Source organism: Tupaia chinensis, unplaced genomic scaffold, assembly GCF_000334495.1.
Source record: "Tupaia chinensis unplaced genomic scaffold, TupChi_1.0 Scaffold000101_1, whole genome shotgun sequence".
Taxonomy (NCBI): Eukaryota; Metazoa; Chordata; class Mammalia; order Scandentia; family Tupaiidae; genus Tupaia; species Tupaia belangeri.
Window position 1 is genome coordinate 2,817,392 of NW_006159565.1, and position 14,282 is coordinate 2,831,673.

General features: G+C 49.1%; 1 protein-coding gene across 1 annotated transcript in view; it reads left to right on the top strand.

The window, feature by feature from the left end:
- GRID2IP (Grid2 interacting protein) overlaps nt 1-14,282 on the top strand; it is a 59,771-nt gene that overhangs the window by 35,306 nt on the left and 10,183 nt on the right. Inside the window, 9 exon segments of the mRNA XM_006143671.2 lie at nt 7-53; nt 277-362; nt 4,341-4,410; nt 5,656-5,750; nt 6,098-6,281; nt 11,151-11,305; nt 12,843-12,989; nt 13,249-13,346; nt 13,524-13,641. Coding sequence (XP_006143733.2) covers nt 7-53; nt 277-362; nt 4,341-4,410; nt 5,656-5,750; nt 6,098-6,281; nt 11,151-11,305; nt 12,843-12,989; nt 13,249-13,346; nt 13,524-13,641 — 1,000 coding nt within the window.

The window sequence follows — 14,282 nt, forward strand, 5'->3', positions numbered from 1 at the left end:
CGCAAGGCCTCCTCCCTGGTGGGCAGCCGCGCTGGCCCCGGGGGCGCGCGCAGGTATCCGGGGTGCACCGGCATGGGCAACAGAAAACTCTGCCCATGGGCTTGGGGATGGAGACCTGGGCAGAGGGTATGGGCAGAGGGGAGCACCCTGGGGCAGGGAAGATTAGGGGGAGCGGAACGCGGGATGTCTACTGTACATCCCCTGCGCACTCGCCCCCTCTTTTCCCCCAGGGCAGGGCACGCTGCTCGCCCTACCCTGTCCCTTCTTTCTCTCCAGGACCGTCAGAGTCTACAAGGGTAACAAGAGCTTCGGCTTCACGCTGCGCGGCCACGGGCCTGTCTGGATCGAGTCTGTCTTGCCTGGTGAGGGGTGGCCAGGTTGTCCTGGGTTCCTAAGGCCCAGGATGTGGTGAAGCACACCGTTGTAGCTCTCCCCCGTAATTTTACCCATATAGGCTGCTACTCAGCAAGCCTTACCCCACCTCCCGCACACACCAGTTTCCAGCCTTATTTGCCTGAGTCCTCCCTGAATGTCTCAGATCCAGTAGATACAAAGCATTCACCAGGACCAGCAGTTGGCATAATGGCTATGTCACTGGACTCCCATGTAGTCAACCGCTGTTCGAGTCCCAAACCTGGTGGCTTTAACTCACTCCCGGCACGTGTTCGTGCGTGGCCAAGATCCGGAGAGGAGAATGGAGGAGAAGGGATTGCGATGTGGCCATTCCCCCTGGGAGCGATTCCTCTTCTTCTGTCTCTCTCTTTCTGTCTCTCTGGTGAGTGCACACACCTTATAACAAAAACCTCTAACCTTAAAAAAAAAAAAAACCCAAAAAAAAAAAAAAAAAAAAGAAGCATCCACCTACCTAAGATGTTTGAGGCCAGAGCTTTCTGCTGAGTCGGGTCAGGACGCCGAACCTCAAGTTCAACATCACCCCAAGCCAAGTGAGCCAAGTTCTTCATCTATGTCCACAGAGAGGGCTAGGGGCACTGTCCAGGACACTGGAACAGCTGGGACAGACCTGGTACCTGCTCAAGTTGTGCACCGAACAGTATTCCCTGTACAGAGTGTCCACTGTGAATTGAGTAGTTGCTAGAAAGGCTAGACGCAGAGAGGTAGCAGGGCCTCAGGGCCTTCTATCCAACCCCCGCTGTCCTCACAAATCTGGAATCCTCGTTTCTTCCCACCCAGTCTGCCCCTTCTTAATCATGGCATCTTAAAGGAGGCAGAGGCTTCCCATTCAGGAATCCTTCTTGTCCCTCCAGTGGGAGTGGGGGATGTGTTCATCTTTATTGAGGCAGAAATGTATCCTGGTCCTGTAACCACCCCCCAGAGCCAGGTCACCTGTTCTGTCGTGCATCCAGCCCCTCTCAGTTCCTGAGCATGATGCCTGGTGATACGACTTCCTCAGTGCCTCTGCTGAAACTGTGGCCTTCATTCACCTCCGCACCTCATGTCTCCAGTGTGTGCATTTGTGAGATGGGCGTCTTCCGAGTGCCTTTGCATCATTGTTCCAGCCTTTGCTTCATTCTGAGACCTGATCCTGATAACTGGCATTCTGTCAGATTTGGGCATCACTAGGTTGTTAACACAGCAGAATAGGGAAAAGGCACAAGAGGCACAAGCTACAGATCCCTAGAGAGCTCCCTCGAGAGCTTCCTCTAGAAATGATTCATCTCTCTTGTTTGACTGTGGCTCTCCCAACCATGCCACCACCACCACCTCTGTCTCACCCTGCTTCTCCCACATGTATGACCAGGATACTTAGTCTAGGGCCTTGTTAAATCCCAAGTGTATGGTTCTCCCCATCCCAGCCTTTAGGCCAGTAACCCTATGCCTTTCCTGTCATCAGAAGCTAAGTGGATGCTGAAATGGGAGTTTTTAAAACTGGTGAGCCTGGGGAACCAGCAGTTAGCGTAATGGCTGTGTCACTGGACTCCCATGTAGTCGACCATGGTTCGCATCCCGGACCCGGTGGCTTAAAAACTCACACCGGGCGCATGTGCATGCATGCCCAGGATCCCGAGAGGAGAATGGAGGAGAAGGGATTGCGGCATGACCATCCCTCCTGGGGGGTGATTTCTCGCTTTCTGTCTCTATGTCTCTCTCTCTGTCTGTCTGGTGAGCGCACGCGCCCTATAGCGAAAACCTCTCCAAAAAACAAACAAACAAACAAAAAACTGGTGAGCCTGAGGGCTACAGAGGCTCTGGCAAATTAAGGACTAGAACCTTGACTGGTCCCCTACCCTAGTGATCTTTGATCCCCTGGGACAATCCTGCTGGGCCTCTGACCCCTTCCAAATAGGCTAGATTGGATTAGTCACCGCCATCACCCTTTCCCCATTTTCAATCCAGAGAAAGGACACACACATCCCAGCTCTCCCAGGAAGTCTTCCCTGATTATTCCTTTCCTTTCTAATCTCCACAGCCTCAAGAGAGAACTTCTTACAGTCCAACATTTATCCTTTTCTTCTTGCTTGTTTCCAAATAAAATTTAGTGATGACTAATAAAAGAGGCAGAGAGTGTTTTAAAAAAAAATGACTATGTTTATAAGAGCCAGCTTAGCAGCTCTCTCTTCCAGGTGTTAGGCCTTCAGGATCATCAAAGCGAAGAGTGAGAATCAGTTACTCCCATGTGTTTTGTTTCGCTTTATTTTTTAATTGCCACAGGGCCTGTGAATTTGCCAGACAGTTTGCCAGGTGGGAGAGAAAGCATCCCTCCAGTAGGGCATGGTCAACATTGTAATCCCTTTTCCTCCCTTTCTCCATCCCATCAGAATTTGAGGCATGCACACACACATACATGCCACCGAGGCCAGAATTTGAGTCAAGGTCAGGCGTGTGTGATCTGGCTCCCGTACAGGGCTAAACTGCTGTGCTACAGGCCAGCTCATGCGTTTGAAATTTAGGTTTTACTAGTATTGTGTTATGGTGAGGCCAGCAGATTAGGCCATTGACAACATAGTTTGTTACTCACAGATCCCAAAGGGAGGAGCATGCCATACCACAGGGGCCACACAGGGATGGTCAGGAGACAGGGAGTGAGAGGAAACATGGGCGAGAGCTTTTATCATGGCTGTATGGGAAGAGATTAGCAAGGTACGTAAGCAGGCTGAGCAGGTTTGGGACTGGCTAGTTTCAATAACCTCAGCAGGCTCTAGGGTATAGGGGTTTGTCCCTAACTGCCTAGTACCCAGTCCTGAGTGATTAGGGCAGAGGGATAGTGGCTCAGAGTGTGAGAGCCACGTAGAGGAGGTATTGGAGGTGTGGGCACTGGATGCGTTAGCCTGGCTGTGAAAGGCATGCTCTCGGGGGCTTGTCCTTTACGAACCCAAAGAACTGGCTAGCCCTAGGAGGAGCGGTGTTTCCAAGGTCAACAATTCCCCAAGATGTCAAAACATTAAGAAATACAAAAAATGAAAAACATGGTTAATACACCATGTTTCAGAGCCAGTCAGTGGCACAGTGGTTAAGGCCACTGGATCCTACAGGGCCAACTGTGTGATTTGAATCCTGGACCTGCTGGCTTGAAAAACATGCCGGGCAAGTGTGGTGTGTGCCCCACAATCTCGAGAGGAAAATGGAGAAGAAGGGATTATGTCATGGCCATTCCCCCAAGAGATGCTTTCCCACTTTCTCTCTCTGTCTCCCTGGCAAGCACACTCACCTTATGCAAACTCAAAGTAAAACACTGTTTCTGAGCTGGAGGAGACTCCCATCCTCTTATCAGACCATTTTCTCCCTCATGTAGAATTTTTTGTTTAAGCTTTTGTTGTAGGGCATGTGCACTCACCAGAGAGAAACAGAGAGAGAATGAAAGCACCTCCCAGGGGGATGGCCAACCACAGTCCCTTCTCCATTCTCCTCTTGGGATTTTGGGCATTTATGCATGCACGTATGCCCAACATGTTTATCAAGTCACTGGGTCCAGGATTCGAACCATGTAGTTGGCTTTGTGGGATCCAGCCACCTTGACCGCTATATCACTGGCTGGTCCCTGAGGCAGACCTTTAAATGAGGGGCCAAAAACAGTGTATGGAGGAAGTACCTCAGGGTGTACAGATGGGGCAGAAGCTCTGCTCTCACGACCTCGCCTTGTTTCTGACCTCTAACAGCTCAGTGTACCCCATGCTGTACCACCCCTCAGGGAATCACTCTGTCCCTAGAGCAGTTGAGATGAGAAAAACACAAGTCTAGAGTGGGGACCTGCTGGCCTGGGGTTGACTCTCCTCTGCCTGTCAACCTTGTGCAGTCTCCAAGTCTCCCTTTCTCACCGTAGCACAGAAGAATGGCATCTGCCTTGCAGCACTGACCAGCACACCCTCTTTTCTCACTTCCAGGGAGTCCGGCTGACAATGCTGCCCTCAAGTCTGGTGACCGGATCCTCTTCCTCAATGGACTGGACATGAGGTCAGAGCTCTATGGTACCCCAAGCTTGGTGATGAGCCATCCCCCGAGACACCTGTCCCTTGAGATACCCAGGTCGTAGTGCTGATCCCCTCTGACCCACTGATCTGTCCCTTTTCTTGGGGAACTCTTTTCTTTATAATGTAGGTTTTTTTTTAATTATTATTTTTTAATTTGCCAGAGGACACACGTACTTGCCGAGGACTGGGGAGAGAGAGGAGGAAAGGGAAAGTGAGAAAGCATCTCCCATGGGGCATGGTCATACTATAATCCCTTCTCTTCCATCGCTCCTTACCTTTGGGACTTCAGGCACATGCACTCATGCACTCAGCATGTTCTTCACGCTGTGGGGTCCAGGACCAGAGCCATGCTATTGGCCATGTGGCATCCAGCTGCCTTAACCACCAGGTCACAGACTAGTCCTTTTTTCTTTTTCTTTTTTATAAATTTGCCAGAGTGCATATGTGTTTATCAGAGAGAAACAAAAAAAAAAGAGAGAGAAAGCACCCCACAATGGGGTGTTGGGATTTGGGGACATGCACATACATGCACCTGACGTTTTTCAAGCCTCCAGGGCCAGGATTTGAATTGTAGTTAGCCACATGGGATCCAGCCCCCTTAACCACTAGATGATAGGGCCAGCCCCCCCCCTTCTTTTTAAATGATAGCACATGCATGAGAAAAAGAGGGGGAGAGAAAGAAGCACCTTCAGCAGGGTAGTCACACCATGATTCCCTTTTCCCTACTCTCTAACTCCTCAGGATCTTGGGTGCCCACATGTATATCCAGCATGTTCTCAGGCTAGCCTGGGAATCCAAACCTGCAGTCAGCCATATGGCTGCCAGCAGTGCAGTCCAGTGCACTACAGACTGCCACCAGGCTAGGCCTCCTATGGCAACGCTGATCCTATATCCCAACTTGAGCTAGAACCTCAGTTTATTCTTCCAACGAGAAAATACTCTTGCTTGATGCTAGGGATACAAAATCAAAGGGACCGTCTGTGTTTTTCCTTGGGTGGGAGGTTGGCCTGGGATGATGTGGATACCTTCTATACCCAGGAAGGGCAAGCCCAGGGCAGCATACTGAGCTGGCCTGGAGCCTGGGGCTTCTGCACAAGAGATTAAGGAGCAGGAGAAGCAGAATTCTGACTAGTACTGGCCCAGCTGTGGCAAGACAGGGAGGTCTCGCTAGTGGTCATGGACAGGTCTCATCCCTGTTGGGCCCTCCTGGGCCATCTCTGCTTGGCAGAAACTGCTCCCATGACAAGGTGGTGTCCATGCTGCAGGGCAGTGGTGCAATGCCCACACTGGTGGTAGAGGAAGGTCTCGTCCCGTTCGCCAGCGGTGAGTTCCCTACTGGTACTTGGCTTCTTTGGCCCACTGACACTCTGCGGCCACTGTGTGTGGATTTGAAGAATCAGTAGGAGACTGCTCTTCCCCCAAACCTGCAGCTTCCCTTTCCAGCACTGTCCCCAAGGGATGCTGTTAGAACCCCAGTGGGCTGCCTCGGGGACTCTGTTCAGGGCTCTTCCTCCATCCCTGTCCCTAGCTTTAGGCAGCAGGTGTCTCCCATTGCACAGTACTGCACAGCCACCCTCAGCTCAGATCTACTGGCCCCAGCTGCCAGGGAAGCTGCACCTGACCTGCAGACTCTGGGTGATCTGTGCCTCTCCTACCTGTGGTCTCAGCAGACTCCGATTCTTTGGATTCCCCCAACCCATCATCAGCGCTCACCTCCCTACAGTGGGTAGCAGAGATCCTGCCGTCCAGTATCCGGGTCCAGGGGAGGACCTTCAGCCAGCAACTGGAGCACCTGCTCACACCTCCTGAACGCTATGGGGTCTGCCGGGCTCTTGAGAGCTTCTTCCAGCACAGGTGGCTGGGTCAGGGTGGTGGTGAGGCCCTGTCCTAGGTGGGCTCCCTATTCTGCCCAGACTCACCATCCTGGTCTCCCTGAGTCTCTTAAGCCCTCTCCTGGGGTGGCTTTTAGCAGGCAGTAACTGGTAGAAGGGCCTCCCAGGTGAGGGGCATCTGGGCTGCCCTAGAACAAACCTTGACTCTGAAACCCCCTAGCTATGTGACCTTGGATGAGTCACAGCCTTCTCTGAAGTGAGGCTCACAGGGGCCACCTGTGGTGTTGCTGATGGGACCCTCAAGAGAGCCTGACCTATGGGGTTGGGGTTGGCGTCTGTCCTGTACTTCAGCTGCAGCAGACTGTGTTATCACTCTTTGGTTCGTGGGTCATTCTCATGGTCTCTGCAAAACCCCTCACTTGTCCATTCCATTTTGATCTACTAAACAATTTTTTTCCTGGTGTGTAGGTGTGTGTGTATGTGCATAGTTCTTTTTAAACAGGGTCTTACCATGTCACTATCCTCCTGCCTCAGTCTCCTGAGTAGCTGAGACCAGGTGCACACACCACCATGCCCAGTGTTTAGGTTAAGCCAGGAATCAAACCAGTGTCTCCCATGTGGCTTCAGCCTGCTAAGCAGCCATGTCTAGCACGTGCTACCATGGCTGCGCCTTAGTAGTTTTATTTTTATTTATTTTTTTTTTCAGAGAGGTTTTTGCTATAGGAGTGTGTGCTCGCCAGAAAGACAGAGAGAGACAGACAGAAAGTGACAAATCCCCCCCCCCCAGGAGAGGTGGCCATGCCACAATCCCTTCTCCTCCGTTCTCCTCTCGGGATCTTGGGCACGCACGCACATGTGCCCAGCATGAATTTAAACCACCAGGTCCAGGATTCGAATTGCAGTTGACTACATGGGAGTCCAGCGACAAAGCCATTACTGCTGGTCCCATCTTAATAGTTTTATTAAAACAAACTTTGGGGCCAGCAGGTAGTGTGATGGTTAAGGGCGCTGGACTCCCACATGGCCAACCACAGTCTGAGTCCCATACCCAGTGACTTGCTTTCTCAATTTCTCTCTGTATTAGTATATACCTCTCTGGTCAAATTAAAATAAATAAATAAAGTTAAATAAAATAATTCTTTTAAAAAAGATTTTTAAAAAACCAAACAAAATGGAAATACCATACAATTCAACTATTTAATAAAACCACAATTCAGTGGGTTTTTTCAGCATATCATGAATATGTACAACCATCAGCACAGTCAACTGTAGGACTTTATCATATCAGAAAGAAACCTAAGCCATTCCATCATCACTCCTTTGACCCCACCCTGACCTTGAACACCCATTAACCTACTTTGTCTCTACAGACAGGTCTTTTCTGAGCTTTCATATGACTAGAATCAAATACTATGCAGACTTTTATGTCTGGATTCTTTCATTTAGCATTATACTTTTGAGTTTGCCCAAGTTATAGGATATATTTCATTTCTTTTTTTATGGCCAAATAATATTCCATTGTCTGAGTATATCACATTTTGTTCTCCCATTTGTCTGGTGATGAATATTTGTGTGTGTTTTTTTTTTTAAGAATTATTTATTTAATTTTATTTATTCATTTGGTCATTGTCAGTTTACCAAAGAAAGACAGACACACAGAGAGAAGGAAAGTGAGAAAGCAAGCCACCAGGTCCGGGACTCAAACCGTGGTTGACCATGTGGGAGTATCCAGTGCCTTAATCACCATGCCACCTGCTGGCCCCATTTGGGTTATTTTTATTTTTCATCTCCTTTTAGTTCCATTCTCTCTCTTCTGCCAAGGTCACCAGTCTGGTACTTTAGTGAGCGTTCTTTGGTTTGAAGATGTTCTTGCAAAGTGGAATTGTTGTTTAGCATGCTCTACTTTCCTTTCACATCATCCTTGTGCTATTTGTTGCATTCTGTGTCTGACTTTTTCACCAAGTACCATGTGTGTTTCGCCCTGTCCACATTGTCCTGTGTAGATTTAATACATCGGCTATAACTGCAGCCAGATTCCTGTGGATCACAGCAATATCCAGCTTTTTATTTTTGCTAGTCTTTTAGTCTTAAAATGGCATCTTGTTTTATTATTATTATTATTATTTTAAATTTTGTCATGGCCTGTTTTCCAAGCCACTGGGGCTGAACCATGCAATTACCCACTTAGGATACAGATGCCCAACATCTTTTTTTTTTTTTTTTTTTAATTGTCATAGGCCAGCAGGTGGCATGTTGGTTAAGGCACTGAATCCCTGATTGCACAGTTCAAGTTCCAAACCTGGTGGCTTGAAAAACATTTCAAGAACATGTGAAAATCTAGAGAGAAGAATGGAGGAGAAGGAATTGTGATGTGGCCAGCCCCCTGCCAGGGGGTGACTTGTCATTTTCCCTCTCTCTGTCTCTGGCAAGCACATGTGCTCTATGGCAAAAATCTAAACAAATAATAAATTATTATTATTATTTTACTCGAGGGCTTATGCACTCACCAGAGAAAGACAGAAAAACAAAGAGAAAGTAGAGAGAGAAAGAGAAGGAACGGGACCAGCCGTTGGCGTAATGATTATGTCGCTGGACTCCTGTGTTGTCAACTGTGGTTTGAGTCCCAGACCCAGTGTCTTAAACTCACTCCAGGTGCACGTGCCTGCATGCCCAAGATCCCGAGAGGAGAATGGAAGAGAAGGGAAGCATGACCATCCCCTAGGGGGTGATTTCTCGCTTTCTGTCTCTCTGTCTTTCTGGCAAGCGCATGCACCCTATGGCAAAAACCTCTAAAAAAAAAAAAGAGAGAGAGAGAGAAGGAGAAAGCACCCCACCCCCTGCAATGGAGCAGTGTCACACTACAATCCCTTCTTTATTTCTCCATCCTCTTTGGGTTTTGAGCACACATGCACACACACACCCAGCATGTGTGTGTCTCAAGTCACAGGGTAGGGATTTGAACTACATGATTGGCCATGTGGGATTCTGCTCTCTTAACCACTAGGCTACAGGGCTAGCCTAATATCTTATTATTTTAATTTGTTTTTCTTTCTTTTTTAAGCTAATTATTTTAAGCATCTTTTCATATACTTATTAGCTATTTCTGTGTTCTCTATGAATTACCTGTTCTTACCCTTTGTCCATCTTTGTTTTATTGAGCCTTTTGTTCTTGTTGATTTGCATGAGTTTCTTATATATTTTAGATATTGGTTCTTCATTACTTTTTACATTGTAAATATCTTCTCCCATTTGTTACTTCTGTTATATGTAATAATGTATTTAAGTTGATTTTTATAATCAAACTTGGTTTTAGCTTTGGAAATTTAAAAACGGCTTCCCTTGCTTCTAGGCCAAAAGATATTCTATTAATTTTAACTTCTGACCTAGAAGAAAGGAAGGATTTTAAAAACTGGACCTTTATGTAATGCCACACAAAAGGTCTTTCATCTACCAAGAGTTCACCTTTATGTGTTATGTAAGAAACCAGATTTTTCTTTTTCATATAATGCAGAAACCAGCAAACTGTTTCTATGAAGAGCCAAACAAATATTTTAGGCTTTGTGGCCCATGCAGGTCTCCATCACCACTATTCTACCCTGTTGTTGTAGCTTGAGAACAAACATAAGCAATATATAAACAGACAGGTTGGCTGTAGTCCATAAAATTTTATTTACAAAACAGGCAGATTTTAGCCCATGGGCCATCATTTGCTCACCCTGATACAGTGAGACAGTTTTTGTTTTGTTTTGTTTTGTTTTGTTTGCTATAGGGCGTCTGAGCTCACCAGAAAGACAGAGAGAGACAGAAAGCGAGAAATCACCCTCCAGGGGGGATGGCCACGCCACAATCCCTTTTCCTCCATTCTCCTCTTGGGATCTTGAGCACATATGCACACACACACCCAGCATGTGCCCAGTGTTAGTTTAAGTCACCAGGTCCAGGACTCGAACCACGGTCAACTACATGGGAGTCCAGCGACACAGCCATTACACTAACTGCTGGTCCCCAGTGAGTCAGTTTTCCCAAACATTTTGTATGTTTTCATCTTTAAAAACTCAATTAATTTACTTATTCCATGAGAGAAAGATAGAGGCAGAGAGAGAGGTAGAGAGATGAGAACCCCCAGCAGGGCCTTCATGTAATATACTCCAGACCCAGCCTGTTTAGATCACAGGCAGGAGCCTTGAACCTGAGACCCACCCGTGTGGGTTTATCATTGCAGAGAGCTGCATTACTGCCATACCATGGTTTGGCCCTGTATATTTTAATCTTCATAACAGCTCTATGTAGTAGATGCTAATTGTTTATCACATATTACAGATGAGGAAACTGAGGCACAGAGAAGTCTTTGGGTATTGTTTTGTTTTGTTTTATTTTGTTTTGGCTCTAGGGTGTGTGTTCTGGCCTGAGAGAGACAGAGAGAGAGTGAGGGAGGGAGGAAGGGAGGGAAAATGAGAAAGCACCCCACCCTTCACCCAGCTTACCCAGGGGTGATAGCCATGTTGCAGTCCTGTCTCCTTCATTCTCCTTTTGGGATTTTGGGCATGCACGCACACACACCCTGTGTATTTTTCAAGCTGCCAAATCTGGGACTCAGATTGCTTAGTCAGCCTCATGGGATCCAGCTGTCTTAACCACCATGCCACTGGCTGGCCCCAGAGGTTACATAACTTGAGAAAGGTCACTTGGCTGGTAAGTGGAAGAGCTGGGGTTTGAATCTAGGCAGCCTGTCCTTAGAGCCTGCCTTCCTGCCCACTTCTTTGTCTTGTGAGGGTGGGGAGAGAGCATGAAGCTGAATCCTGTGGCCTGGAAGTGTCCCCTTGTTCACCCCACTCCTCTTCCTATGGTGAGCCCTGAGTAATGAAACTCTTGTTCCTGCCTCCTTTCCCAGGAACATTGATACCCTCATTGTTGATGTCTACCCTGTGCTGGACACACCTGCCAAGCAGGTCCTCTGGCAATTCATCTACCAGCTGCTGACCTATGAGGAGCAGGAGCTCTGCCAGGAGAAGATCACCTGCTTCCTGGGCTACACAGCCATGACAGGTAAGTGCCCCCTCCTGTGCTTCTCCCCTGCCTGCAGCCAGGTACCTTTGAGGTCTTAGAGATGATGTGGGTCCTCTTACACCCAACAGAGTGCCCACACACCATGCAGATACGTACACACCCAACACACCAGGGCTTGGCCCAGGCCTGGCCCCATGGTCTTGCCTTCCCAACTCGACTTTTACCCTGTAAAACCTGAGGCTTTTTTTTTTTTTTTTTTTTTTTTTTTTTTTTGTGTTTTTTTTTTTTTTTTTTTTTTTTTTTTAATTTGCTAGAGGATGGGACAGAGAGAGAGCTGGAAAGTGAGAAAGCATCCCCCAGAGGGAATGGTCACACCACAATTCGTTTTCCTGCATTTCTCCTTTTTAGATTTTGGGTATGCATGCACACACACCTGGAGTGTTTTTTAAGCCACCAGGTCTAGGGTTCAGGCTGTACAGTCAGACATATGGGATTCAGCCTCCCCGTGGGCTGGCCCAAAACTTCTTTTTTCAAAGTTTCTTTATCTCTTTAATGAAGAAGAAAGAAGGAATGAGAGGGAGAAACAGGGACAGGGAGAGAAAGACAAGCACCCTCAAATAGGTTATCAAGATGTGATCCTTCCCTCAGCCTTCCCAGCCAGCTAGGATCATGGGAACTACTCACTGCAGCTGAGCCCTAACCTGAGATGTTAGGTGCACCCGTAACTACTTGGGTCTTGGGGTTCTCACTCACAAAATAGTGGTGAGTTCAGTGGTTGTGCTTTGCAACCTAGGCAATGTGGTACAGATCAATAAATTTGTGTGGTCTCTGTTGAGAGACACAGCTGTGCATGCAACCTGGATTATGAGCATAGAGCCAGTCACAACTGGCTGGTAGGCTCCTAGTGTGGATGCACACACACCTACACACACATACACTCACACACATGGGCCTGTGGGACCACATGCAGCCTCAGCTCCCTGCTCTGCTCACCTGCCAATGGATGCCCCCTTTGTGCCCACGAAACTATGCATGTCAGTATTTAGGCCTTGTGAACAGAAAGTGTGAATTTACTTTGTCTAGGCACTCCATACCTTTGTGACAGTCTCTGCAGATAAGTTACAAGCTGGCTCTTGCATGCTCACTATCCCTGGTCCCAGAGACCTATAATTTTTTGGGGAGGGCTGACAGTCCCATACATCTCCCCAGATCTAGAACCTTCTATTTTACCCCACAAGGCCTTGTGGGCATCAGGGACAAGACCTGGTCCAAGCACAGGGCTTGAGATCGTCGAAGCATGGGTTCCAAGGTTCTTGTCATAAGCAGAACCTTGTTGGGGTGTTCTATGGCCACTCCCACCTGGGCTTCTGTCTTCAGCTGGCTGCACCTAGGTGCTCCTCCTATTCATGGCTCCAGGGCTTCCCCTGACAGTTTTCCTAGAAGTGAGCAGAGCAGGCCCCATGGCCTGGGGTCCAGGTGTTAGTGCACACGGCTTTGGCCCTTACTCTCGTTTTTGGAGGCCCCTTGTCTGGCTAAGAAGACAAGGGGCCTTATCTTCCTGCATATCCCACAACAGAGCCAGAGCCTGAACTGGACCTGGAGCCGGAGCCGGAGCTGGAGCCGGAGCCAGTGCCTGAGCCCCAGCTGCGGAGCTCCCTGAGGGCCTCTTCTATGTGCCGCCGCAGCCTCCGGTCCCAGGGCCTGGAGGCCAGCCTTAGCTGCAGTAAGGCCCCAGATGGAAGGCTGGAGAGGTGGGAAGCTATAATTGGGGCTCAGTGTTCCCACCTTCAAAAAAGGCTTGGTGAGATGAGAAATCCCAGGGGATGAGAGTGAATGGGGCTGAGTGAGTGGTGGCTCTCCTGATCTGTAGGACCTGGTGGTTCTGGGCTTGGTTTTGGGCCAGGGGGAGGGCCTGAACCTTGGGGCTCAGATGTGGTAACTAGACCCCCATGGAAGACTCAGCCCTCCTCATTCCTCAGCAGGTCCCAGTGACTGCCCTGAGATGCCTCTTCCTCTGATCCCAGGAGAGCGCCAGGCGGGTGATGGCACATCCCTCCCTGAGACCCCCAACCCCAAGATGGTGAGACCTTCTCTCTGCCCTCCAGGTGGGATCAATGGAGGAGAGGGTGGGTGGCCCATGACTGCTGTGGCTGCTTCAGGCTGGGGCAGACTCTTCCCTGTCAGATCACCCAGGCCTGCCTCTGTAACTATGTGAGGGAAGTGGGAATAGACTGGACTCACTCCTGCCTCCCCCCAGATGTCGGCTGTCTATGCGGAGCTTGAGTCACGACTGAGCAGCAGCTTCAAAGGGAAGATAGGGACCATGTCCAAATCCCGGGCTTCTCCCCCAGGCCCCAGCCCGGCAGGCACTTCAGGTAGGAGCTCAGCTGGTCCCAGGTTCTGAGGGCAGAACTGGACTCTGTCTTTCCAGCTGTCTGTCTGGGTGCTGTACCCACTCCAGGGCCCACCCCAGAACTTCTCTGTTCTATGGCTGTATGACTAGATTCCTTATGTGAGGAACCCCACAGGCCTCCATGAGTGGGTAGTGACCTAGTGGCCATCAAGGCCGGCATTGCACCAGCCCCTTCCACACCCTCCGTGATCCTCACCCCAGCTGTGGATCTAGAAAAAATGACTATTCCCCGGGAAGTCCCCGAGTTAGCATGACTTGGACAAACCATTAAATGTACGCATTGCTTCATAAACAGTACAACTGGGAAGACAGTTTCTCCTGAGTTCAGAAAGCAGACCCCTGGGAGATGCTCCAGAAGCCCAGGGCTGGCTGGATATGGGAGGTGCCTCATGGACCTAGGTCTGGGGTCTAGGAAGGTCCCCTCAGCCCATTGAGTTGTGTTGAGTGGGCCTTCAGTGGGATCTCTAGTGTCCATTCTCAGAAGAACAGGGGTCTGGCTTGTCCGGGGCAAGATGTGCTTTTCCTAACCAACTCTAGCCTTTGGTTGCCCTCAGGGAGGGGCCTAAGAGGCAGGATCACCCAGGGCCTTCCTACGCTGTCTAG